This window comes from Camelus ferus, chromosome X, assembly GCF_009834535.1.
Source record: "Camelus ferus isolate YT-003-E chromosome X, BCGSAC_Cfer_1.0, whole genome shotgun sequence".
Classification (NCBI taxonomy): domain Eukaryota; kingdom Metazoa; phylum Chordata; class Mammalia; order Artiodactyla; family Camelidae; genus Camelus; species Camelus ferus.
Genome location: NC_045732.1, coordinates 90,705,591 through 90,733,509, shown reverse-complemented (window position 1 = coordinate 90,733,509; position 27,919 = coordinate 90,705,591). Strand labels below are relative to the sequence as shown.

The 27,919-nt window shown below is 41.2% G+C and overlaps 1 protein-coding gene across 1 annotated transcript; it reads right to left on the bottom strand.

Annotated features, from left to right (window-relative positions):
• Window positions 1–563: 563 nt before the first annotated feature.
• On the bottom strand, window positions 564–26,135 carry FRMD7 (FERM domain containing 7). The gene is made up of 12 exons (XM_032474720.1): window positions 26,127–26,135; window positions 25,272–25,376; window positions 24,428–24,470; window positions 22,414–22,492; window positions 19,711–19,808; window positions 11,312–11,426; window positions 10,769–10,916; window positions 7,475–7,570; window positions 5,947–6,110; window positions 4,430–4,498; window positions 4,240–4,315; window positions 564–2,443 (listed from the first exon to the last, which is right to left on the bottom strand). Exons 1-12 carry the CDS (start codon window positions 26,133–26,135, stop codon window positions 1,352–1,354), a joined length of 2,094 nt encoding a protein of 697 aa, XP_032330611.1. The 3' UTR covers window positions 564–1,351.
• Between the last annotated feature and the right edge of the window lie 1,784 nt (window positions 26,136–27,919).

The window sequence follows — 27,919 nt, the reverse complement described above, 5'->3', positions numbered from 1 at the left end:
TTGTGAGTTACTGGATATGATTCCAGGAGCAGGAAGGAAAGTACTAGAACGTTGCAAAGGGGTAGAGTGAGGTATTTTAAAAGGGATTTTTCTGATGTAAGGACAAGGAGACTAAGAAAACTATTCCACCCATCTTTTCTCCATTCAATCATATATAAAAACAGCTTGCTTATATAATTGCATCATTTCTTTGACGTCATTACCTAACATTATCTATAAATATGTTGTACTTAATATTAAAATCAATAAGCAAAATAAAGTTCTGAAATAGAACACTATACTTTCCAGGGGGAATAATAGAGAAATTCCAAGGGGTCAATAATAGAATTTGGTTCATTAACTCAGTCTGGATTTAGAACTATCCTTTTTCTTTTCAGCTACCCCAATTCTACCCCTTCTCCATTCCTGACTGTACATTTATAACTGCCTCCCTCCTTTCCCTTGTTAACTGTTCCTTCTCTTAGTAATAGGCTAGAGCCAATCACTTCTGAAATTGATTAAAGCAAAAGGAAGAGCATACTTACAACTTACTCTTTAAATAAATGGATTTCCATCACTCTTTATTAAAATGTTGTTCATCTCATTTCCTTGCTTACATGCATGCAACAGGGTATGGCAAAAAAAATAAATAAATAAATTCTTGCAGGAGAGATTAGATAAGCAAACCAACATGTAAGTTTTTATCTTTCACTACATACACTAGATAGTTAAGAACAGAGAAGCAATAAGTCAAACATCATATTATCCCCATCAGGCAGATATCTGGCTTTAGAAGTTGATCAATTCATGAATTTCTGAGGTTTAGAATTCTGCCAAGTCCTAGATTAATTATAAACTCATGTTCTGTTGAAAGGATCTATGCCCTGTCTTATTCCTGAAGTATAGGAGGGCCATGCTCCCCCTAGTATATGTTATGGAAATTGAAGTCTTTAACATAAAACAGGACCATTTTTACTGGGCCCCACCTGAATAATGAGGCCTGAAACCTTTAGTCATAGTACTAAGAACAAAATGACCAATACAGTCACAATCTACTAAATCACTAAATGACATCAGAAGCCAAGTCTATGTGCCAACCCGTACTGTCACTGTTCAGTGCTGAGCACCCTGAGCTTCATTTACAGTGTCTCTGTGGGGAAATGTATCATGGAAATGACAAGATACCCACCTCACCTGGCCACAGTGCTGGTGAGGAAAGGACACTTTCCAGAATGATTCAGAGGGAACAGAAGAGCTGGATCTTTCATAAGCTAGGTGCCCAAGCCTAGAAGATTCCAATGAAAAGGGACAAAGAAAATGGTTGATGCAGAAGGTTCCTTATGTTTTACCTGAGTTCATAGAGTTCACACTTTTAAGCTAAAAAGTAATTACATGGTTTTAGCAAAGTCCTGTCTTCAGCAGTTGGTGTACTGAAAGAAACTTCATCTTCTTCATCTAGCTGTAGACTACCAGAAGACAAGCGGATTCTGGCCACGGGGGACCTTATTCCTTTGCCATACAAAGAGTAGTAGTCTGGTTTAAGAATCTCTGATTCAGAATCACTGGATTCACTAGCTACATACCTTTCTGCTGCTCCTTGATCCGTTAGAACTGTTGGAAACTCCTGCTCTGCAAACATATATGTAAACAGGTCAGCTTTACGACTCAGAGCAGGACAGGGCCCTAAAGGTCTAAATTCTGACCCAAAAGGAAAACGGATAGTTTTCATGTCTGATTGGCTCTGGGACCGTTTAGGGGTTTGCTCGTGAATGTTACATGCAAATGCATCTTCTAAATTGGCATCTTCCTTTTCTAGATCTACATTGACGTTGCTCCTACCAGCAGTCCTGGCCGTAGCTTCCGGCCGTTCTGGAAAGTCTTGCTGAAAGCTCTTCACTCTGATGTTCCTTGGGCTTCTTTTGGCTGGCTTCATTGCAGTGGGCTCTAGACAGCTGTCTGGCCTTTCCCTTTCCTCTGCCATGATGGGAGACCATCTGGGCACCTGGGGTGGTCTGTCCACATAAAAAAAGACTTGAGGAGGCATTATGTCAACCTGCTGACCAGTACAAGGAATATAGGGCACGTCTGTGTAAGTTAACTGCCTCGCTGGACTCACTTTGCTTGGAAGGCCAGAAGCTGTGCCCATGTGATTGTTAGCAAACTTACAGCTCGTTTGGAAGGAGCTTAGAGGACTCCTTTCCTCAAAGTAGTCTCTGGGACCAGTGGCAGGATCCGGGTCAGTGTTAAAGACAGGGTCTGTATAAAAAAAAGGGAACGAGGAACTGCTCTGGGACTGATGTAACGAAGTGGGATCCGCCTCTGGTTTAGACCGCTCCAGCTCGGCTGCGAATGTCACCTCTACTGCAGAGTTCCTCCTCCTGCTGTCCAGCACGGGCTCAGATGCGTGCACTCCGTTCACATTTCGGTAGTACCCGCTGCCATACGCTAGTCTCAAGTCTTCCACCTTGACAGAAAAGACATGTTGGTGAAAGAAGGAAAAGGCCATTTGGTTGGGGTGGGGGCAGGGACCTAAATTAGCCTTGAATTTTGCAAAGGTAGTTTTTCACAAAATCATTTCAATCCATGTTCTATTCCAGGGTTGATAAATAGATACATAAAAGGTAATAATTTGTACCACACCCCAATTTCTGTGCTGAAAAATAGACATGACCTGATCTTTCCTCAGTGCCGTCACACTCCCAGCCTCCGCCTTCTCTACACACTTCAGCCAGCATTGTACTTCAAGCAGTATGGTTAACAGTTATATCTGTGAGCCAAGAGTTCTGCCTTTTGGTCCTGGCTCTGCCTTTACTTGCTGTGTGACCTTAGGCAAGTCTCCTAACCTCCCTGTTCCAGCCTCCTCCCTACTTTCCATAAAATGGTGGGGAGGAGGGCTGTGAATGGCATGAGAGGGTCAACATGAGATGGTACCATCCAGCATTATACCTCTGTGATGCCTTTCAGATAAAACTGCCTGTGACTTGAATGAAGACAAGAGTTTATGAGATCTATAATTAATTTCTTTTAGGGAAAGCAAAAGAAAAATAATTAACTATACAATGGTTCATACTATAAAACTCAAATGAAGCCATCATCTCACAGTTCCAGAAGAATAGCAATTTGTTTCTTTTTAATTGAACTATAGTTGGTTTACAATGTTGTGTTAATTTCTGGTGTATAGCCATAGTGATTCAGTTTTTTATATATATATTTATATATATATATATATATGTACACACACACCATACATATATATACATACATATATATACATATATATATATTCTTTTTCATATTCTTTTTCATTATAGGTTCCTACAAAATATTGAATATAGTTTCTTGTGTTATGCAGTAAGACCTTGTTTATTTTATATATAGTAGTTAGTATCTGCAAATCCTGAACTCCCAATTTATCCCTCCACCCCCCGCCACCCCAGTAACCATAAGTTTGTTTTCTATGCCTGTGAGTCTATTTCTATTTTGTAAATAAGTTCATTTGTATCATTTTTTTAGACTCCACATATAAGTGCTATTATACAGAATTTTTCTCTTTTTGGCTTACTTCACTTAGTAAGACAATCTCCAGGTCCATCCATGTTGCTGCAAAGGGCATTATTTTATTATTTTTTATGGCTGAGTAGTACTCCATTGTGTGTGTGTGCATGCATGCGCACGCAGGTGTGTGTGTGTGTGTATATACATATATACATATATACACAGAAACACCACATCTTCTTTATCTATTCATCTATCAATGAGTATTTAGGGTGTTTGCATGTCTTGGCTATTGTGAATAGTTCTGCTATGAACATTGGGGTGCATGTATCTTTTTGAGCACTTTGTTCTTAAGTTAACAAAATTACATGGCAAAAGTACTTTAAAACCTAACCCAAGACCTTATAGCTTCCTCTAAGCCTTAAGATTTTCATAGGCGAAAAAGCAGAGCTTTCAGTTTTTAAAATGCAAAGCCATAGAAATTCATCTGGATCTGCATTTTGTAAGATGTTAGTGGTACAGGTTGCAATTTAAAGATGTGCCAGATCTTTCCAGTCTATAAAGTACACACCAGTAGTAGTTTACCCAAGAGTCTTCTACTGGTTGGAGATACTGAGCTGCCAGACCTCCCCAGGAGGCTAACATACTTGAACAGAGTAAACTTTTTTACATACTGGGAGACTCTGACAGAATCAATTCTTGGAAGCATTTGCAATGCGGATGTATTGCACTTATCTAAAGAAGAAGGAATTTTAAAAACCTTACTTGTTTTGACACATCAGAGAGGAGGTCTGGTGAGGACCGGCACTGTCGTTCATGGTACTGAGATGGGTAATGTTTCCTGAAATCCCCAAACAGAGAAGGAATTGAAATGGTCTTCATGTGAATACAGGATAGCTATAAATCTCTAAATTCAACTTCAAATCAATACGACAGAAAGAAACAAGCCATGTACCTTTCAAATGGCAAGCTCTTCAACCTCCCTTTTTTCCCGTATTCCAAAAGTTGCCTTTGGGTTCTTCCGCTATGACAAAAACGAGATAAACATCTTATTAATGCTGTTCGTTAGCCAGTAGGCTACTGAAACTCAAAAGCCTCATTTATTGTTGAAATCAAAAGAGTTTGGATGAATGACATATGCCATGAATCTTTGACCATCACATTAATAATACCCACTTATTCAGGGATCAGGCATAGAGCAACCCCAGTGACGCAGAACCTAGACATTTTTAAAGAGCCTCTGAACAGGGCTATTTAACAGTTATAAATTCTGGCCTTGAAAAGTAATATACCTTCCTTTAAAGACCTTTCCCCTTCCTCCAAATTTACACATGATTTCTAATGAGGCTATTTGTCTAGTTTCCCAATCCATGACAGGAGAAAAACAGCTAACTAAACAGTAGAAGAAGGTTGTTCCAGACAGACACACACTAGCAAAGAAAGCCAACTGATTGCTAGGAGAAACACACAGGAATAATAAAACCCCCAAAGTCTGGGCCATTTATCACTGAGGTACAGGGTCTGACATGCCTCTCCCGCCCTGAGGCCATCACTGCACCACTGCTGCCGGCAGAGGATAATAAGCAATGTTTATAATAACTCAGGTCATTTTTTAAAAAGGGCAAAATATGCTCAGTATCATCTGCTTAAGAAGGCAGGGGTTTGTAGAATACATTTGGAATGATTCCATAAAAATATGTGTCTTTTTAAAATCTTCCTTTTTACTGGGGCAGGCTTCCGCTGTTTAAAAAATCCTTTATGGGAAGCATTTTTTTATCTTAGCCAAGCGTTTTGAGAGCATCTTCCAAAGAATTCCTACGCTGGTGGGTTCAAGTAAAAACAAGTTCTTATTGAGACCTCATTTGCATTCTTCCAAGGTGCTAGTTAACCTGTAGTAAGGAGCCTCTACTACCATATTACTCAACCTCCTGAATTCCTTAGCCCCTCCAGTGCTTCCTCACCCTATGTGTTGCCTAACCACCACCAAAGAGATGTTGTTGAACTTTCTTCCCATGGCTAGCATGTAAGTTGCATATAAGGAAAACAATAGATTCATTGACTACATTCTCTCAAACAACCTATGTCCCCGTATCCTTGCAGAAATTCTGATCTAACCCCTTAAATTGGGTGCACACCTCCCCCTGCCTCCCAGTTATGAGATATTGATTCAATAAGTCACACAGAGAATGAGCAGTAAACGGTATCATCCTTTAAGTGATTGAAATGGATTCTTTTTTTAATGCTTTTTTCTAATGGAGGCACTGAGGATTGAACCCAGTACCTCACAAATGCCAAGTATGTACTTCACCACTGAGCTACATACCCCACCCCCAGAGCTACATGCTCCCCCTCCTAAGCTTACCCCACTGAAATGGATTCTTGACTGTTTCTAGAACTGAAGCTCCTCCTACTGCCTTCATGTTATTGAAAAGAAGTTCTGTGTTAGTTTGCCTAGGTGCCAGATTTAATTACCTGTAGCGGAAACTGGAACCCTTGCTACAGAGTAGCGTTTTGGGTTTTGATTTGGGCTCTTCAGAAAGTCTGAAGAAAGCATGGTATTCCACACAAGTCTTCCAGAAGGCCTTGCAGGCATCTCGGCTGGCCATGGTGAACTCCAAGGTATCCTTGCACAACACCTGTATAAACCAATTTCCATCAAGCAAAACATCCTTCCAGAATGTCAAAGACCTTCAAATCCCACCACCTTCCAAACTATTGGTCCAGGGACCCATACAGCTTCTGATTTTCCACTTGGCTACCTTAAGCTTCACACCTACTGAAACCAAACGATTGGCAACCTTCCGAGGGACAGGGCCACTGCTCAAAAACAGAGCCTTCTCTAAGAAGCAAATCTTGTTTTGCACACCCCCATCACCTCACACACATTTTTACCCCCACTTCTCTGCCAGGAACATTTTTATAAAGTTGTAAATTAGGTTAAAATGAACATCAAAGGGCATCCTTTCAAGGTGACAAGAAGTTATAAGTGACCAACAGGAAAGGGGAGGGAGGAGATTTTTCTTACAGGTGGCAGGCTTTATAGGATGATTACACAGACGTGAGTCTTTTTAACATATCAGCTAGAAACATGTCTCCTCCTCTATGCTGTCTTGTTCTGTGATGCTCTGTGTTGCTCATTTAGCATATTCTAATCTGTTGTAGTGGAGCTTGGCCTTCCAGACCTGAAGTTCAAGTTTGCACCATCCCCCGACTCCCCACAAACCCCCATTTACCCAGGCCCGTGTGCAGCCCTGTTTCCAACAGCCCCACCCACCCACTTTGCAGCCCTCCTTCTCTCATTCCTTTCCAAGTCCCTAGATGCAGCCCGGGGACTCTCCATGGGCTTAACACTGGATGCAGTCTTGGAACTGCTCAGAGGAACTCTTTTATGTAAGGCTTAGATCCAGAGAATGAAGCTCAAATGACTAAATCGTCTGTAGGTCAAAAAAAGTAGTTGATACACATTTTTCATTTCCTTTACAGTCAAAAAAAAATCATCCTTTCTATCCCCTTTGTCTCACCCTGTACAATGCAGCCTTGACCAATAATTGCTTCTTTTACTTCATATACACCCCCCCCCCCACCTCTTGCTTTGGAAAAGAGTAGGTGTTCAATCATTTGGCATGTAGTAGGTATTCAATTATTTCTGCTTAAGGAAAGAAAATGAAATACTTTATAACAGGGAGCAAATAACATTGAATAAATATGCCCATAGTCTTAGATCTGGGCTCTTCCACTTGACTTATCAAATCCCTGAAAAATGGTTTCTAAGGAGACTTGTCTCTCATCCTAGTCACCACATTTTCCTATTATTTTATTCATTCTGAACTGCCAATAGGATTTGTTAGTATTTTGCCTTTAGTAAAATTCTAAGGCAAAAGAGGGAGGTCATCTCTAGTCAGGGCCAGCCAGCTTTCACCACTCACAATCAAACCGTTTGCAGAAACAACCAAGAAATCCCAAGTGAGCAGAAAGTAGAATTTATTAGAAAGTTACTTACCAAGATGTTGGCATGCAATTTGATGAGAAAATGCTTTCTCTTAAAACTCAACTTGCGGATTTTAGCCCAGTTGAAAGTATTGATCTTTGTATTTCCCTATAATGAAACACATGGCAGATTTCAGGATGAATGTCAGCACAAGCTGGTTTGTAAGACAATGCAAACCTGTTGGAAAATGTGCTTCGTGAACGAGACTACCTTTGCTCTATCTCTTGTACAGACTGATCCTGTTGTACTAGGCAGAAGCTATGGCCAAAGAAGGCATTCCAGGTGGGACACAAGACTGCTTTGAAATGCAAGGAAGAGGGGCATGCCTGGGGAAGGTTTCTAACCAAGACAGGGAGATCACAGTAGAAGAGGTTTGCAGATACCCAGGTATCCCCCGCTTTTCAAAAGTTCACATCACATCACTTTGCTTTTACAAAAAGATCCACATTATTACCTGTTTTTGCTAATGAAAGAAATCCAAAGAGGATTTTTGCTTTTAGAAAAAAAAAAAAAAAAAGGGCAACTCCCCCCCCCCACCCCCCGCAAAAAACCCAGTGATCAGCATTTGTTTTGCAGTGAGCTATTACAGAGGCAGCGCACATGCCAGGCACAAGAGTGGCGCCTCTAAGCTCTTCCCCCAGGAACTACACTCAGCATCTCAGCAGTAAGCCTCCATAGCTTTGAACTGTACATCTGTATCTTATCCTGATTTATTTGATGCATCCACTAGCAAGATGTGTCCTCAGGTAATGCTGCTTTGCTTTATGCCACTTCTGCTAGGAAAGGTTTCATAGGAATGCTATACTTTTAAATAGCAGGGGAAACCTGCACTGCAATAGCTTCTCTAATCTCATCCCCTCCCCACGTTTCCAGATTCAACTGCTTTAAAAAAGTCCCATTTATCCTGCCACCTCATTTACTCAAACACCTTCAATAGCTCCTTACCACCTGCATCAACTCTAAATTCATTTGGCTAGATTTTCTTTTCTTTTTTTTTAATTTTTTTTAAATTGAAGTATAGTTGATGGTTACCAAAGGGGGAAAGGGTTAGGGAGGGATAAATTAGGAGTTTGGGATTAACAGATACACACTACTATGTATAACATAGATAAACAACATGGCTGGATTTTCTTGCCCCAACTATATTGAATATAACTTTGATCCCACTGCTCCCAGAAAACATCCTTCCATCCAACTCTGTACCTTTCCTCCCATGGGTCTCCTCATTGTCCTCACCCATAATGACTTTCCCATAGTCAAGCCTTCTTGCCAGCTCTGGCAGCACGTCCTCTAGGATATTCTAATTGCTGCAGCCTATACCCATTTCTAATCCTCTGAAATCCTTTAGCTCTCCTGGACTACCCAGATAGTTTAACCCTTTTGGTTGGTTGGTTGTCTCTTCGCATGGCCCAAAAATCAAAGGGATACAAAGAGAAACATTTTGAGAAGTGTCACTCCCACCACTGTCACTCCTACCTCTGTCCCCATGTAAACATTCTCTACCAGGACCACATGCATCCATTGTGTATACTGCTTGTTGTGCAACTAAAGTTAATGTGATCGATTAACTTTTGATTACTTATTGTCTGATATTGATCACTATTTCTCTGGTCTTTCAAAATAAATTGTGATGATCTGAATGACAGGAACCCTGTGTCATGCTTAATGTTAGTTTCTTGATTATATCATCCTTTATCCTTTTCTGGGCCTTCGCCTGTGTGCCCTTTCTCTGGGACACCCTCCCTCACCTACCAACCCTATCCTTTTGGTCTGGATAACTTCCTCAGGTCAGAGCATAAATGTTAAGCCCCTTGCACATGTGTTAGCTTAGCATCCCTCACTTTTTCTAGCACAAAGCACATCACATTTGTTTATAATTACTTTTGTTTAGTGGTCTATTTCCCCCCTTAAGAATATAAGTTCCGTGAAGCCAGAATCATTCCTATTATCCTCTGTGGCTCTAGTGCCTGAGACAGAGTAGATGCACAATAAACATGCTGATAAAAGGATGAATGACAGAAGGAATCACTGCCGCCCAACTCTGGAAATATACTTAAACTCACTGAATTGTACAGTTAAAACAGATGAACTTTGTTATGCGAATTATATCTCAATAAAGCTTTTTTTTAAAAAAGACTAATACAATGAAGAACACAGAGAACGTACTCAGAACATAAAATGTTCTTTGACTGGCTTTGGAGCAGGACAAAATAGACCGTCTATATTGTTCCCAACTGTCCACAGAAGTACTCACACTGCAAGAGATCACAACCCACGTGATAGGCTTGCTCCCCTATGCTCCCCATTTTCTCTCATTGAGTAGGAAATAGCAAGGATCAGGGCTTAGAGTGAACAAGTAAAAATACCCTCCTGGGTGAGCAGGCATGCCTCGCTCCACTGGGTCTTTTGTCCATCAGTGTGACTCTCCTACTGTAAAGTTTACAACCAAGTAAATAAGAAGGTCAAGATTCTTGTAGTCAAGCCTGTGCCTGGCCTGCTTTGTGACTTATTTCAGTGCTCTAATTCAGTCCTGAGGGGTCAGTGGGTCTGAAGTCATCCCTTTCTTTCTCACAAGTGATTCATTCCCAAACCTGTCTAGGTATACATCTGCCTATCATTCTGACGGTTAGACAAGTGTTCTTGAACCTTAATTTGGATCTAAATTCACTGAATGTTCACAGACATAAGAAGTCCTAAGACTGAAAAACTGTTGAAAAATAGCCTTTGGCCATCTTCCGTGCAGTGAGGATTAATGATGATTCAGGACCAGAGAGCCCTGAGTTGGTTTCTAACCTGGAAAACAGAGTCCTGTGGAAAGGATGAGTCAGTAAACAGCAATGACTGCTTGCAGGGTTGGGCGCTAATTTCCCACCAGCTGGCATTGGGCATCTCCAATGAAACCAGTAACTGAATGAGAACACCACATTTTGGGCCTAATTTTGTCTGAATTCTGGTGGATTTGGACAGGCTGAATGCACTTTACATCACAGCCTAAACTTTTAAGATGCCGAAATCCGTATTCTTATCTAGGGTCTCAAAGTCCCGAAGAGTCCCTTGACTTCATCTCTCCACCGTGCTGCTCTGATCTGGTGTGCGAGCTCCTGAGAATCATAACAGTCAGTTACAGACTGGAAACGGAAGCAAAGCACATTGAGGGGAAGGGACTTACCTCAAACTCTTCCAAGCATCACCTCCCTTTCTAGCTTGTGGTAAGACTGAAGGGTGGGGTTGCCTTGAGAATGGACACTCAACTTTGAGCCAAGATAATCTCCAGAGGTGAGGACTTTAAAGGAAAAGAGCCATTACCCGTAATACCAGTACTCCCATGTGGGCAACAGCCAGGTGGATCTGCATCCCTTCGCCATCACTGGCGGGGTGTGGCCTGATGCCATACATATCCAGCTTCCTCGCTATGTCCAGTAGCAGAATGTCAGATTCGGCTGGGCTCCTGCCGCTGCAAGGGGAAAGAATTTATTATGAACCTAATAAAGGCAGCAAGAATGACACCTCCACCCCAAGAGCTCCAAGAGGAGCTCTGTGTTTTCTCAAGCCTGAAGCTTCTCTGACTTAAGGGCTTGCTTTTTTTAAAATTGAAGAATAGCCAGTTTACAATGTGTCAATTTCTGGTGTACAGCGTAATGTTTCAGCCATACATATACATACATATATTCCTCTTCATATTCTTTTTCATTAGAGGTAACAAGCAAACTTATGGTTACCAGGGGGGAAAGGGGGTGGGAAGAGATAAATTGGGAGTTTGAAAAGGGCCTGCTTTTAAGAGTCTGTCCCCAGCTTTAGTGTTTCCTGTGGGTAAAGCAGATGAAGGCAGGTGCCAGTGAAAGTACTTACACGTGCTTCTGATGGAAGTGCACAATCTTGCTCTCTAAATCATCTTGGTTCGGTAAGTAGCGGGTTTGTGCCAGATGTTTCCTATCTGTTTCTTCATGAAAGTCTCCCAGTTCCGCTGCATGGCAGACAAATGACGTTTTTCACATCACCATTGAGGAGTTAAGCAGCAGAGCACCCAGCAGACCCTCTGACTTCCCCCCAAATAGCCCTTTCTTTGCAGTCAATGCAGCCCCAGACGTCCCACCAAATGCTTTATGTATATTTAAGTTTTAGGATATAGCTGGTTGTTGGGGGAGGGAACTAACTGGTTCTTCTTCAAATAAGAAGTGAGCTGCTATGAAGTCTCCGCATAGTAAGTCACAGACAGTGGAGATCTTAAAGGCTCCAGGATCGCAGATGAATATTTTTTTCTCCCACATTCTGTTTATGAGCTCTTCTACTTCTGATCAGTCCCTGTTATAAGTTGAATTATATCCTCCCTCTCAAATTCCTATGTTGAAGTCCTACCCCCAGTCCCTGAGAATGTGACTGTGTTTAGAGACAGGGCCTATAAATGAGGGATGAGGTTAAAATGAGGCGGAAGAGTGGGCCTTAATCCAATCTGACTGGTGTCCTTGTACGAAGAAGAAATTTGGACATACAGCAAGGCATCAGGTGCACAGAGGAAAGACCAGGTGAGGACACATCAGAAAGGCAGCTCTCTGCAAGCCAAGGAGAGAGGCCTCGGAAGATACCAAACCTGCCAACACCTTAATCTTGTATATCTGGCCTCCAGAACTGTAAGAAACTAAATTTCTGTCATTTTAGTCATCTAGTCTGTTATATTTTGTTGTGGCAGTCCTAGCAAACTAGTAACAGCCCCCTAACCTCACTCCACCTTGATTAGACATTATTAAGAAAGGAGAATATAAATGCCAACTACAGTGCAAGCCAATCACAGCCACTCATCACTCTGTACATTGGGAATCTAGTAAAACCCACTATACGGAATCCCCAGTAGATGAATCATTCTGGAAATCGTTCTGATTGTTCCAAATCACTGGCAGTTCATCCCCGTTCATAATCTGTTCTTTTCTAAATGTCTCCAGTTTGTTGTTAGAAACATGTATTATAGCACTGTGTCTACAAAGGCAATTCAGGTATATATGACTATCTACCCTTACAGTAAATGCCTTGAAAGTGTTTTGATTTTTGAATTGCTGTGTGTTCTTTATAATTTTTATGCCTTCTCCCTATCACTTCCTGGTCATTGATTTCCCCTGAAGACATCTCTACTTGTTTCAAATTCTGACTTCTAATCTACCATAAAATGGAAAACCAAAACAATTTTTACAGTTAAAATTCATATTTTAACATGAAAAAAAGGGAATCCAGATATCCAAACCTATTCGTATTTTACAAATTATAAGAATAAACAGATTCTCCATGGAATTGTATGGTTGGTGCTCTCCCATTGAGTAAAATTCATGATCATGTGAGCACTGATTTTGAATGCTAGAAAGTTCTTATTTTCTCTTTTGTCTTCATTTTATATTGCATTTTAGACAGATGGCATGCTCATTTTTAAACAGGTGAGGAGTATTCATATATGTCAAAAACCACATTAGAATGAATATCTCTATATAACAAGCTTTTCTTAAAAAGGCCAAATCAATGGCTTATTTATTTATATTTTGTGCCAAAATGAATACAAATCTCATTCAAATCTAATCAGGCCCATATGATATCACTAGTCAATTCTATCAAATATTCAAATAAGCTATAAATGCCAATTTTTCACAAACTTTTAGAGGAAGGAGCACTTACCAACTCATTCATGAGGCTAGCATTACTCTGATACCCAAACCAGACACAGATATCACAAGAAAACTACAGATCAATACTGGTCATGAATACAGAGGCAAAACCCTCAACAAAATACTAGTCAACTGAATCCAGCAACATAGAAAAAGAATTATATATCACGTCCAAGTGGGATAGGATCCCGGGACTGCAAGATCAGTTCAACACGTGAAGATTAATTAATGTAGTACACTATATTAATAAAGGACCAAAAGTACATTATCATCTCAATAGACACAGAAAGAACATTGGGCAAAATCCAATGCCAATTCATGATAAAATCATTCAACAAAGAAAGAATAGAAGGGAACTTCTTCAACCTGATAAAATTATCTATGAAAAACCTACAGCTAACATCAAAATCATACTAAATGGTGAAAACCTGAGTGCCAAGAACAAGACAGGGATGCTCTTACCACTTCCATCCAAAATTTTGTACTTACTGGTGATGCTAGTCAGTGCAATCAGGCAACAAGAAGATATATAAAGATTTGCACTGAAAAGGAAGAGGTAAGACTGCCTTTACTTGTAGTCAACATGGTGCTGTGTGTAGGAAATCTTAAGGAATCCACAAAAAGCTACTGGAAGTAATATCGGAGTCCAACAAGGTAGCAAGATAGAAAATCAATATATAAAAAGTTATTGGATTTGCATGCACTAGCAATGCACAATCCAAAAAGGAAACTAGAAAAATAATTCCATTCACAATAGCATATAATAAAATACAATACCGAAGACATGGAAACAGCCTAAATGTCTATCAACAAATGACTGGATGAAGAAGATGTGGTATATTTATACAATGGAATATTACTCAGCCATAAAAACCGACAACATAATGCCATTTGCAGCCACATGGATGCTCCTGGAGAATGTCATTCTAAGTGAAGTAAGCCAGAAAGAGAAAGAAAAATACCATATGAGATCGCTCATATGTGGAATCTAAAAAAAAGAACATAAATACAAAACAGAAACAGACTCACAGACATAGAATACAAACTTGTGTTTGCCAAGGGGGTGAGGGGTGGGAAAGGACAGATTGGGAATTCAAAATTTGTAGATACTGACAGGCATATGCAGAATAGATAAACAAGATTATACTGCATAGCACAGAGAAATATATATGAGATCTTGTGGTAGCTCACAGTGAAAAAAAAATGTGACAATGAATATATGTATGTTCATGTATAACTGAAAAATTGTGCTCTACATTGGAATTTGACACAACATTGTAAAATGACTATAACTCAATAAAAATGTTAAAAAAAATAAAAAAGAACTATAGAATAAAAGAAAACCAATACATTTAACAAAAGATTTGTAAAAATTGTATACTGAAAATTACAAAATGTGGCTGAAATTTTTAAAAGATCTGTATAAATGGAGAGAAAATTCAGATTCATGGATTAGAAAACTCATTATTGTAAAGATGGTAATTCTGCCAAAACTAATTTATAAGTTCAATGCAAGCCCCACCAAATTTGGGGGTAGAAATTGACAAATGATCTTAAAATTTATATGGAAATGCCCAGGATGCAAAATAACCAAAATGATTCTGGAAAAGAACAAAGTTTGAGGATATACACTTCTCTATTTCAAAACTGAATACAAAGCTAAAGTAAACAGCACAGTGTGGTAATGGCATAAGCACATACAGGTCAAAAGGAACAGAATTGAGAATCTAGAAATGAGCCCTTACTTTTATGGTCAGTTAGTTTTTGATAAAAGTGCCAAGACAATTCAATGGAGAAATAAGTCTTTTCAACAAAAAAATAGGAAAAATAGACATACACCTGCTCCACAAAAAGTTGGATTCTTACCTTGCAACCATACACTATAAAAATGTACAAAAAATTCAGAATGGATCATAGACCTAAATCTAAGAGGTAAACCTAAAAATGTTCTAGAAGAAAACTTAGAAGAAAATCCTTTGACCTTAGGTTACTTAGGCAAAAAGTTCTTAGAATCATCACCAAAAGTGTGTTTGACTAAAACATTGAGAAAGTGGAATTCCATCAAACTTAAAAACTGTCATACTCCAAAAGACAGCATTAAGAAAATGAAAAGTCAAGCCACAGATTGGAAGACAATTTTGCAAATTACGTATCTCGTAAAGGAGTTTTAACAAGAATATGTAAAAATCTCTTAAATTCAATTAAGACAGCCATTTAAAAATGGGCAAAAGGTTCGAATAGGCATTTTACCAAAGAAAACATAGAAATGCTTAATGCAGATGAGAAAGTGTTCAACATCATTAGCCATTAGAAAAATGCTAATTATAACTGCAGTGAGATTCATTGCACTAGAATGACCATAATCAAAAAGATGGGTTACACCAAGTGCTGGCAAAGATGTGGAAAAACTGAAAACCTCATACATTTCTGGTTTTATTGTAACAATTTGGAGAACAGTTTGGCAATTTCTTAAAATGCTAAACATAAATTTACCTTAAGATGAAACAATTACATTCCTAGGAATCGACTCAAGAGAAATGAAAACAGGTGTCCATGCAAAGACTTGTATATGAATGTTCATAACATTATTCATAATAGCTAAGCTGGAAACAATCCAAAAGTCCATTACCAGGTGACTATAGATAAACAAAATGTGTATAGCCATAAAAATGGAATACTACTCAGCAACAGAAAGGAAAAGGCTGCTATGAGTCGTGTTAGAACATGCGTGAATTTCAAAAAATATTATGCTGAGTAAAAAAAGTCAGATGCAAAAGACCACATATTTTAGCATTCCTATTACATGAAATATCCAGAAAAGGCAAATCTATAGAAACAGAAAGTAAATTAGCGGTTTCTGGGGCTGAGCATGGATACAGGGAGTGACTGCAAATGGGCATAGAGATCTCTTTTGGGATGACAGAAATGTTCTAAAACTGGGTTGTGGTAATGGTTGCACAACTCTGTAAATTTACTAAAAATCATTGAGTTACAGACTTAAAATGAGTGAATTTTATGGTATGCAAGTTATAACATAATAGAGCTGTTTCAGACAACAAATTAGAGGCGAGGTATAGCTCACTGGTAGAGCATGCGCTCGGCGTGCACGGGGTCCTAGGTTCAATCCCCAGTGCCTCCATCAAGGGAAAAAAATACTTTAAAATAAATCACACACACACACACACACACACACACACACACCAATCTTTCTGTTTATTAAACATAAGATCCTATGTTGACCCTAAGGAAAACATAGGAACACATAAAACTGGTTATTTTTCTCTCCATGCAGCACTACGACAATCTAGGAAGAGACCTTTGACATACAAATGAGCAAATATCATCAGTGATGGAAGGCAGCACATGTTATGAGCATCTGCACTGTTACCACGCTGGTCCAAACTACCATCATCTCTTCCTCCTGCCATAGTCTGTTATCTGGTCTCCCCACTTCCACCATCCCTCATAAGGTCGATTTTCTCTCTCTTTTTCAATTGAATAAATTTGACATGTAACGTGTGCAAATTTAAGGTGTACAGTGCATTACTTTGATACAGGTATAGGTTGCAGTATGATTGCCGTTATAGTGATCCTTAGGTTATATAATGTGTATTATGTGTATATTCTAGTACAATGTTATTGTCTATATTCATTATACTGTACATCTGATCACTATCGCTTATTTACTACTCGTTACAGATTTCTGTTTTCACCACAGTAGCCAACATGATGGAGTTAAAACCTAATTCAGATCACTTCACTCCTCTGCTTCTAATGCTTCAATGTCTTCCCATTGCATGCAGAGTAATGTTTTAGGTCTTTAATATGCTTTTAACACCCTCCATGATCACTCTTGCCCTCTAGCCCTCAGTTCCAGCCAGCCACAAATCCTGCTTAATGTTTCTTAAACATTCCAGGCATACTCCCACCCCAGGCCCTTTGCACTGGATGTGCTCTGCCTGGCACGCCCTTCCACCAGATTTCCACATGGCTTGGTTTTTCATCTCCTTCCAGTTTTTGTTCAATTGTTACGTTCATAGTGAAGCCTGACCTGACCACCTTATCTAAAACTTCAGTACCCACCCCCAGAATTTCCCTCTCTCCTTCTCATAGTTTATTTTCTCCATTGTACTTAAACACCTTTGAACATACATTATACATTTCCTTATTTTGATCCGATTCTCCCCCACTGCTAAAACGTGAGCTCCCTCAGAGCCAGGATTCTTGTCTGTTTATTTCACTGCTATGTTCCCAGTCCCTGTAATAGTACCTGGCATTCTGTAGGTACTCGATCAATTTTTGTTGAATAAATGACAAAGGAGAGTTACAAAGGGTATTCCTAAAAGGGAGGCTTCATTTGGAATGTACGAACTGTGTTTGGGAGGAGGAGCCTGGCTAGAGCCAGAGGGGTGTGTAAAAAAGATTTAAGCAGAGGAGAAGGTCAGAACGTGGAGATTCTTGAATGCCTAGAACATAAATATTAGATGAATAAATAAATGAACAAATGAACAAGCAGCCTGGTTGTGCTCTGCACACTGTGTTAGCATCCAGTGAAATAATCAGACCTGGATGGATTGTGAAGAGCTGACTCCTTGAAACTTTAGCTTTTTTCTATGGAAAGAGTTTCTGTAGACAGACAAAATAGCCTCTAGAAGTGAAAGTGTTCTGTGCTATGCCTGAAATGGCCACTAGGGAATGCCCAAATCCATAATGCTGAACCATTTAGAATGAAGTCGGGTTCCCCCACCAGAGGGGAGCCCCACCCCCATGACTGCTGCCTTAAACAGGCAGCTACTGGAGAAGGATAAGTCTTCCAATATTGTTTTCTCCATCCGCCTGACCCTATCCCCCATCTCATCCCCATACACAAGACCGGGCATGTAAGTAGTGTCCCTGGCATTCAAGGCCCTTCAAAACGATGCTGAGTTTTCTGCCACCTCTCCTAAACAGACCCCAGGCTTGGCTGTACTTGAGCTGCACCCTCAGTATAGACTCCTTCTGGTACCATCACTTTTTTTTTTTCTTTGCTGTTTTCTCTGCTTATCATTACACATCCAATTCCTATGCATCCCTTTAAAGCCCAGCATAAAAGCCACCTCCTCCATAAGCCTTCCCTGATAACTATTACTCTGCCCACTGCCTTCCTGAGATCCCGGGGCTCTCATTCTGCCTCGCTTAGGAGTCACTTGGCAAACACTGATTCAGATACTGTCTCTATCCAGGCACTTCATTCTGGAGTTCCTGATGAAATAAAAAATCTACCATTTCTGTAGACTCACAGACAGAGAATACAGACTTGTGGTTACCAGGAGGGTGGAGGGTGGGAAGGGATAGACTGGGATTTCAAAATTGTAGAATAGACTACACTGTATAGCACAGGGAAATATACACAAAATGTTATGATAACTCACAGAGAAAAAAATGTGACAATGAGTGTGTATATGTCCATGAATAACTTAAAAATTGTGCTGAACACTGGAATTTGACACAACATTGTAAAATGATTATAAATCAATAAAAAATGTTAAAAAAAAAAAAAAAGAAAAAGAAAGAAAGAGCGATATGACCCCGGGTCTTAATAGAGTCGTTGCATTCTAAAATGAGGATTATAAAAATAAGTGGGCATTCATTTAAAACAATACATGGGTAAAATTCTAAAAAAAAAAAAATCTACCATTTCTGGACTGTCAGGAAGGCAATGGATAGAGGTCAAAAATGAACTTATGAAACAAAAAAAATGAAGTTATGATCTTGCAGGAATAGTAAGGAATAGCCTATTCTTAGATGGCCTCTGTAGAAGGCAAAGTCCAGCCAGCCCTAGAAGGAAAGATACTATTTCCAGCTGCCTCAGTCCTGCCCTCAGGGGTGCAGGAGCAGCCTGGCCTGCCCGGCTTCACCCCCTCCCTGGCAAGCCCCCACTATTCCCCAGGCCTCCTTTTCCCTGCCTTCATTACTCACCCTAGTCCAACTACTTGGCTGCTAGGATATGGGGAACGCTAATAGATGCCTGGGGCCTTTTTCCCTTTTAGCCTCTCTCCACCTGCTGTCCTCTGTGCTTTGTTCTCTGGAAATCGTGATAAAGAGCAACAGGGAAATCACATTAAACGTGACAATGTGCCGCAGAAAGCACGTACCAGAAATGTATCCTGGGGCAAGCAGAGGGAGTGGGGGCCGGCCTAGCAAAGTCCATGCTGGGATTAGCCCAGCCCAGCTCCTGGACAGCAAGCCCAGGGCAGTGGGAGGGGAAGGTTAGCCAGAGATTGAAGAAAATCAGCATTTCCTTTTAATCTGCATAACCACTCTGGGAGAAGGTATTCCTGTCACTGTTTTAAAGCTTGGGGAACTCAGGCAAAGATAGGTGAGGGAACTTCACCCAAGGCTCCAACAGTCAGAACATAGTGGAGATAGGATTTGAATTCAAATCTCCATGGCTACAATAAGCAGCCTCTTTCTCCTGGACCGTGCTGTTTCTATATGGCTCATCCAGGCTCTGCCTTCTACAGAGGAGTCCTAACGCAATGATGGGGATGGTGGGGGTGCTCGACTCCTTTGCTTGATTGTCTACCTGGCTGATAGGCCCCGAAGCCAATATTTGCTACTTACATTGTAAGATGTGAGATACCATCAACGCTGTACAGTTGTCACTGCATGGAAGTCGTCCTAGAGCCAAATCCTTCTTTATTTGAAGAGTAAAAAGATACCTGCCAAGAAGTTGGGGAAAATCCCTTGAGAAAGAAACAGGAACAAGAAAGAAGCATTTCCCTTCTCCCAGATCCAAGATGTTTCAAGAAAGAAAGAAACGGCGCCCCCAGTCAGGGAGATGCCTTTTTAAGATGATGAGTAACACATAGGCTTTGCTTCAGCACCTAACCAGCACTAGACCACAGCTCGGCTCACCCAGCCCTTTGGCAGCCCTCACAGCCATTAGGAATCACCCCGGCCAAGTCCTCCCGCCAACTGGAGGGAGTTGGCCAATCGTCCTGTGGTGGTTGCTGCCACGTAGCAAAGCCACATCCCCAGCCAGACAGAAGGGGAGATTCAGCAAGAACAAGCCTGCTCCGGAGGCCAGTACAGCTCTCTTTACAAAATGCTACCAAGTACTCACTATCGTAACAACTTAGGAGGCTGGCACCACCACCCCATGTTACAGCGGTGGAAAGACAGAGGTTAGGTGATTCAGGCAGAGTCCTAGCACCCAAAGAACATGAAACTGTGGCCAGAACTCAGGTCTGCCATTCAATTTAAGCTGCCTTGTAGCCAAAAGAGTGTGTTTCAGAAATCAAAGACTTGAAGCCATGAGTCTGCCCTGTCACCTGGACCACCTTCTCTGTGTCACCAGAGCCCAGCAGATATGGGATTACTGTGTGCTGACTGGAATGAAGCCAGCTTCCCTTTCCCCCACAAACAATCAGGGACCCATAAATTGCACGTTAGTATCCAGAGCTTTGCCAAACAGGTAGCATTTGTCCCACACTTCTAAGCCCTTATCAAAGGCAATCAATTTTTGAAAAGATGTGTATAATTAAGATTCTACTGATGACTGTGTTCCTTCTTGGTCCACAGTTGGTTCCAATATTTTATTTTATACATTAAAACATTTATTGAGTATCTACTGTGGGCATTTCCCTATATAAGGTGTAGTTTTCTAAATAAAGTTCTATCTGAACTTAAAAAAAAATTAAGCCTTGATGTCAAAGTGGTGAATCAAAATTAGTTGCAGGTGATAGATGAAAGTCCAGATCAGAAAAAAGCAGGTAAATTAGTAGGTGATTATTCAATTTTAAAAAGCATTCATTATTATAAACCTTCATACTGTGAGCTCCCCTAATGGATTAGAAATGATTCAATGAGAAAAATTACATTTGCACACCACTCTGTGACAGTCGTGTATTGGCCCCAAACAAGGCATCCTTGAAAAGTCAACTACACTTAAGTGTCCTCAGATGGACCAATGGGGAAGAAATAAAGGAAGTCTAACCTTTGCCATTGTCTGCTTTCAAATACAGACGTAAATGAGAATAATCAGCCTCAATTTCTAAAGGGGAAGTGAGTTTCATTTTGTTCCTCACAAGAAAGAAAGGAAACTTCTTGTCACTTGACACATTCCTTGCTGCTAAGAAGGCAGCTGCCTGCTGCAAATACCAAATCCTTGCTCTGAACAGCTGATGAATCATTTATCATCACATTGATTTTCTCATTCCTTTTTTTTCAGAGAAAGTTTATCTCCATCAAAATTGGTTACAATTGGAGACTCAACTGAAATGGGTTAGCAAAAGCAAACTGATATAGATCCCCAGATATCAAGTTATCTGGGAAAAGGGCCTACGACTCGCAAATGTGCAGAGGCTTGGGAGAGAGAGACTAACTTGTGAAAAGTGACTTCTACAAAGACCCCTCAGAAAAGAAGTCGCCCTGTACAAAAGGGCTGAAGAAAAACTGGCCATGAACCATGTGGAGGGAGGACTTCGAGTAGAGTAACTGCCAACACCCTGTGATCTTGGCCAAGTCACTCAAGCTCCCAGGATGTGTTTCATCAACTAACCGAAAGGGCTGGACTAGATTACCTCTTATATCCCTTCTTCATGTAAAAGTTCAGAGTCTAAAGTCTAGAAAGCAGAGTAAAGCTGGGGGGAGTGTTATGTCAAAAAGGTATTTTTGAAGAAGTCGGTTTACATTGTAATATTTAAAGGGCATTTTCATAAATATAAAAATACTTGAAAAACGGTTTGTACTTTCTCCTCTTTACCTTTAAAATTTTTTGAAGTATAAAAATATAAAAATTATATACCATTATCATTCATTTATAATTATTAATAATTATAAGTGTCAATAGTTTATGCAGTATAAATCATTTTTTTTAATTATTTGTATACTTTTTACTTTTTTACTTCAAAAAATGTTTTATAAGTGTATGTCAGCATCACTTTCTAGCTGTGAGATACACAACATGTAACCATTTTTAAAATCCATGGAACTTAGCTAGCATCCTACTTGTGCTGTCAAGCTGCCTTCTGATTGGACCACAGATGAGATGAAGGAAAGGACTTTTACTATTGTGGTAATTTATGGCATAACCCCTACATGGGCACTCAGGCTGGCTACCACTTTTAGAAGCCATCCCTTTCCCCCTTAAGTCCCCACCCTTTGGAAGATTAACCCTTTGGGGACAAGCCAGGCCCTCCTTCTCACCATCTCCCAAAGAGTGACTGAGAGCCAAGCCTTCCAAAGAAAGCTGGAAGCCCATTCCCTGATAAATGGAGAATAATAAGTAAGTAACATTATACAGCAGACACACACGTACTATACCTTGTAAGCTCTTCTCGCAGATGTCCAGGGTCCACTGGGAAAAATTTCACCATAAATTTGAAAACAATCTCCTTAGGATCTTAAAACACAATATCTCCATAAGTTTTATTTAAATGTCCAGCACAACAGTTACAGGTCTTTTACACACATACACACACACCACTCCCCCCTCACCTCCCTACCCTTCCCTCCTCTCCCATCATTCCCTCCCACAGACTTTTCATTTAAATTTCAATTTTTCACATTTGCAAGATGCTGCTATTTCAGGATTGTGCCTCTCTGTGGATAGCAATTGGGAAAGTTCTCCTGCCCCTCTCCCTCCCTCTCTCTCTTTGAGTTTCTTTTCATAAAGATGTGCCCCATTTGGAGCCTACCGTGTCCTCTCTTAAGAAGTGTTTTCCATTTAGAAAAAATATACGACTTGCTAAGTGGGATTCTGTGTTCCTGGCTGAGAGGAGGGCCTGGCTTTAGAGGCAAGTGAATACCCCCTGGCTCAGGGATCTCATAAAGGGAACTAGAAGTAGCCTGGACTGAGGCCTCTCAGTATCTTCAAATCTGCCTTAAGGAAAGACGTCTACTTGCCTTCGCTCCTACTTGCATTCGAAAAGAAGAAACTTTTTGCATCAAAAGCAAACACATCTATGCCGCATTAACATCTTCATTCAGTAAATATTTGTTGAGTGCCTATTATATGCTAAGCCTTACACTAGCAGATCCTGGGGATAAAAATACAACTGAGCCCTCAGAGGCTAGGAGAAGAGGCAGACATCTAGCGGAGAGTGACAGCATCACACAACGTTATAACCACTGAGCACTGGAGAAGCACAGGAGGGAGAAAAGAGTTTGGAGGAGGTTAAAGAAGGCTGCTGACACCTGAGTAGGGCTGTCAGATTTAGCAGACAAAAAGACAGGACTCTCAGTTAAGTTTGAATTTCAGATCAACAGTGATGGCATGGGACATACTTACACAAAGAAATTCGGCTCTGTTTATCTCAAATTCGAATTTAGTTGGGCATCTTCTATTTTAACTGAGAAACCTACACCTGAGGTTAGTTTTGTTGAAGTCAGGAGAGGTAGGAGGATGAAATGGTCAGTGGCAGACGTAAAGACTAGGAGGGCAGTCAGAGTCCAGTGCTTTGGAGATCACGCTAAAGGGTCTGGACTTTATTCTAAGGGCGACCGGGAGCCATGGAAGCATCTTAAGCAGGAGAGTGGTGTGGTCAGCTTTGCATTTTCAGTAGTTCCCTTTGGGAGTAGTGCACATGATGGATTGGAGGGAATAAGTTGGGAGGCTGTTGGAATAATGTGACAGATTATCATTATGCGGTGGGAACAGACAGAACCGTGGGAAGCACCAGCACATAAAGAGCAGGCAGGACGCGACACTGAAACAGCCTGTCTCAAAGTGTGCACTGCAATTCACCTGCATCAGAAACACCTATGGAATCTGTCAAAAATGCAGGTTGCTGGCCCCAACTCGGGGATGAGGCCCAGGAATCTACATTTTAATAAGAACTCCCCCTGCCCAAGAGATCCTAATACACACTGAAATTTGAGAACCACTGCACTAGATTGTGAAATATGGGGTGCAGGGACTATTTCATACATAGTTGACACTCAAATATAAACTGAAATGAATGGACAATGTCTGTGACAGAATAAAACTACATCTTCTGGAAGAAGGTGAATGGCACTGCCGATTGACATCAAGGATGCTCGAAGATTTGCAGGGATATAGATCTGAGATAGAGTTTTAGAGTCAATCCACAGAGTGCTGTCATGACCAGGGTTCTTGAAATTTACTCAAAGATCCAGCAACCTGATATTCTTCATCTCAGGCAAAATTAAAATGATCTTTTGAAGTTGCTAAATTCTCTGGATGTATGAAGGATTAAAATACTACATCAGAGCCCCTTTCTCCCCTTATATTAAGGTGAGGAATAGTACGGTAGTGCTGAAATATTTTCAAGTTGTAACTGGGGATTCTATTTCTTAAGTGATTTTCCATACTTACTTTTTACTTGCTTTGTAATGGGCTTCAGAAGTTCCAACCAGACCTGTGGTAACATTAATGAAACAAGTGGCAGAATATGGCGTTAAGTGCAGCTTTTTTTTTTTTAAGAAAAAACAGATTAAAGTCAACATGAAACAAATACCAAGACTCTTTAGACTTCTAAAGATAGTTAGAACAGCAGTGTCAGAGAGATGCTATACCTCCACGGCACTCAAGCTGCCCCCTCATATTTTCCCAGTGACAGTGCACATTGTTGATCTATAATCTCTTAGCTGTTGACATTTGAATCACTGCTCCCCTGCCTCAGTGGGATGACAGAGGTGTCACACACGAGGCTCATTAGTTGCTACAAAGACTAATGAAGGCATCTGGCTCCACGTTTGAATCCTACAGCCCCCAAATGCCAGCTTAATAGTCATAATGAGCCTTTCTGGGAAGGGGCCAGATAACAGAGAAGCCAGAGCAGGACACAGTGGGAAGAACATCGGGGATGTTAGGACGCAAGAGAGGGGAAAGGAGAGTCCCCTGGATACTCATTGGTGATGTTAGGAGTCTTAATTCTGGAGGTTGAGTTCCAGCCCCTGGAAACTCAGAATAGATAAAGCACAGAGAGCTCTTCACAGAGTGACCAAGAGGAGCATGGGGTAGAAACGTCTGTGTTTGGCAAACTGAGGTGACTTTTAATAGACGAGGAGGGGGAAATAGTTATGAAATCCAGTCTCTGTGCCAGGGTTTCCATGGTTTTTCATATTAAAATCAAGGGTTTGAGCCTAACATACCTAACTACAAGCTGCATTTAGAAGCAGTTCTAGGCACAAAGAACCCTATAACGGAACCAACTTACATTATTTCCAGAATGGCTACAGAATTCTAATCCAAAATATTCCTTCTCAGCAAGATTTAGATGGCTGCAACTCAGGTTAAACAGCGCCTTCCCGGATGACTTTTGCTAAACAAAACAAAGAGATCATAGCACAGTTTGCTTTCCTCAGCTGATATTGCTGATATACAGAGGGTAGAAGCAACAAGAGTCTCTCAGTTTCCTTTAAGCACTGTTTTCAGGCCCTGTCTCCTCCCAAATGAGCTTGAGTTTCCCACCTAAATACGTGCATCTATCTGTAGATTGTTTCAGGGGTACCTCTTAAAAAGCCTCAGAGTAATGCCAAACCCTCTTGGAAAATGAGAGCCTTGCACTTAACTAGGTATGTCTAGATCTGCAAATCTATCCTTTCAATGGCATCCTTTAATCAATTCATCCCACAGGCAGTTTGAATGATTTCCCCCAAATTGACAGATAGTTTAATCAAGATGCACATCTGACCTGCTTAAAATCCCTCAGTGGCTCCCCTCAGGATAAAGTCTCTACTCCTTAGCAGGGAGGCAAGTCCTCCTCTCTCCCTCTTGGGGACCTGCCTGCCCCTCCAGCCTCATCTCTTGCCCCTCCCCCTTTCTGCCACTTTTCTTTCCAATAATCGCAGGCTGCTCGTGGCTCCCACACACGCCAAGGAGTTTCATGCCTCCATGCCTCTGCTCACGTCATTCCTTCCACACAGCGCGCCCTTCCCACCTTCCTTTGCTTTGGTTCACTCCTACTCAGCTCAGATGCCACCTTCCCGGGAGAGCTTTCTCTGATTCTGATAGCAGCAGGTTAAGCCAAGGGATAGATAATACCTCTGGGTTCCCAAACACACTTGCTTACCTCAAACATGGCAATTCTCACATGGGATATCTATCTTCCCTATTAGACTGAATTCCTTCAGAGCAGGGACCTTTTACTTTTCTTGTTACTTACCAGGTCTAACCCAGAGCCTGGCACATACTAGAGGCTCCTGAATGTTTATTGATCCGATGTGAAATTGACCAACTTACTCCTCTGTGAGTAGATTTCATTTTGCAGCTTTCCCCATCAAAGCTGCATCTAGCATCCTCCTTTCACCTGAGGCCACACTTACTGTTTTTTCTTCCTAAAGCCCACACAGACTGTGAGCACAGAACAGTCCCTTTCTTATGCTTCTCTGAGAACAGGAGCTTTGAAGAGCTCTCTGTGAAAATCTCTGTGAGCTGAGCGGGGCTGGAACTGATCTTCAGCCACTGTCTCGGAACCCGAGGGCTGCTGCTGCAGGGAGGACTGTGATGGGAAAATTGGGCCCTGGCTGTTAGGCACAAAGGCATGCAGCTGAAAACCCCTAGTTAAATCCGAGTCACGCGGTGCCTCTAGTGCTGCAAAGGAAACCAGGCGCAGGGGAAATGTAGTTGGAAATCACCGACCCATAGAATTAATACCAACCTTGAGAGGTCAGAGCGTCCAGCCACGCTTGTCCTACCCTCCACCCTCTCCCTCAAGGCAGTCCCACACTGAACAGAACCCACATCTGGGATTTAATAGCTTCCAGGAGGGCAGCCTACCCCACCTTCTTCCTTCAACAACCCCCAAATACTCCCCTCTCCCCTGGACTTCTCTCCACTTGGTCACATTGTCCAAAGCCCAACCAACTTGAGATTCATGTGGGTTAACCAGGGTCCTATTTTTAAATGCAAATAGGCAGCAAAGGGTGAAACCTGCTGTACTGTTAGCACCTGGAGAGAGAGCTGAGGGAAAGGCGGTTGGATTTTATAGGGGAGGTCACATTGGAGCTGCGGTTGTCCAGGAAAAGGGGGCCAGCCCACAGAGCGGGGGGTTGGGGGCTGGAAGGGCATTGGGGGGGCAGTGGAGGAGGGGTGTCTGGGAGGGAGGAGGGAGAGGGAGGTTTTGCCTATGTGGCAACCTTGCCTAGGGCAAGTGCTGACACAGACCATTCCAGACAGATGAAATCGCTCCTATTTTTAAAGTCCTCCAGACAAGGAGCTGCCACGGGATTTTCATTATGAAAAAAAAAAAAAAGAATTTCTAAAGAGAGAGAGAGAGAGATGACAGCAATACTTTTTCCAACACCAAAGAAACATTTCAGTCATGAGAACTAAATTCCGTCAGAGACTCCAGTTTCTCTGCAAACAATTGAAGAAATTCAAGATTTTCCTCTTTCCTCATTTTTTATTCTCTTTTTCCATGGGGGTGCTTAATCCTCCCCATCAACGCTGCCACATTCCACGTGATTGTGTATTTAAATGTTTCTGCAGTCACGAAGAATATGTAGCCATTCCCATAAGGTTTCCAATCTAGACTTCCTTTTCACTCCCCTCAGTAAGATCCCACACCACGTTCATAAGAATAATCCCCCAGTTCTTCCACCCCTGTACCTCTTGCCAACTGGCTCGAAAAGCCTTTGGCATTTTGTGCATTTGGAGGTCATGAGCTCACGTGGCTCAAGCTCTCCACCCACATCTCTGAGAGAGGCATTTCCCTTCCATCCTCCATAGTGTACGTTGAAATTGGCCAGCCTTGTGGAATGTGTTGCACAAGAGGTAAGGTCTTGGTTCTGTCTTAACATGCCACCTTTCAGTTTTTTCAACAGTTGTGATCCCGTTCCTCAATTTTTATGTTGTGAGTATTAT

Bases quoted from the DNA above. Each gene is read 5' to 3' on its own strand.
- FRMD7 (XM_032474720.1), bottom strand. The intron at 19,809-22,413 runs GTATAGTACGTG...ACTTCTTGGCAG, and splicing joins CTGCGAGAAGAGCTTACAAG to GTATCTTTTTACTCTTCAAA. The intron at 2,444-4,239 runs GTAAGGTTTTTA...TTTTCTGTCAAG, and splicing joins TCTCTGATGTGTCAAAACAA to GTGGAAGACTTGAGACTAGC.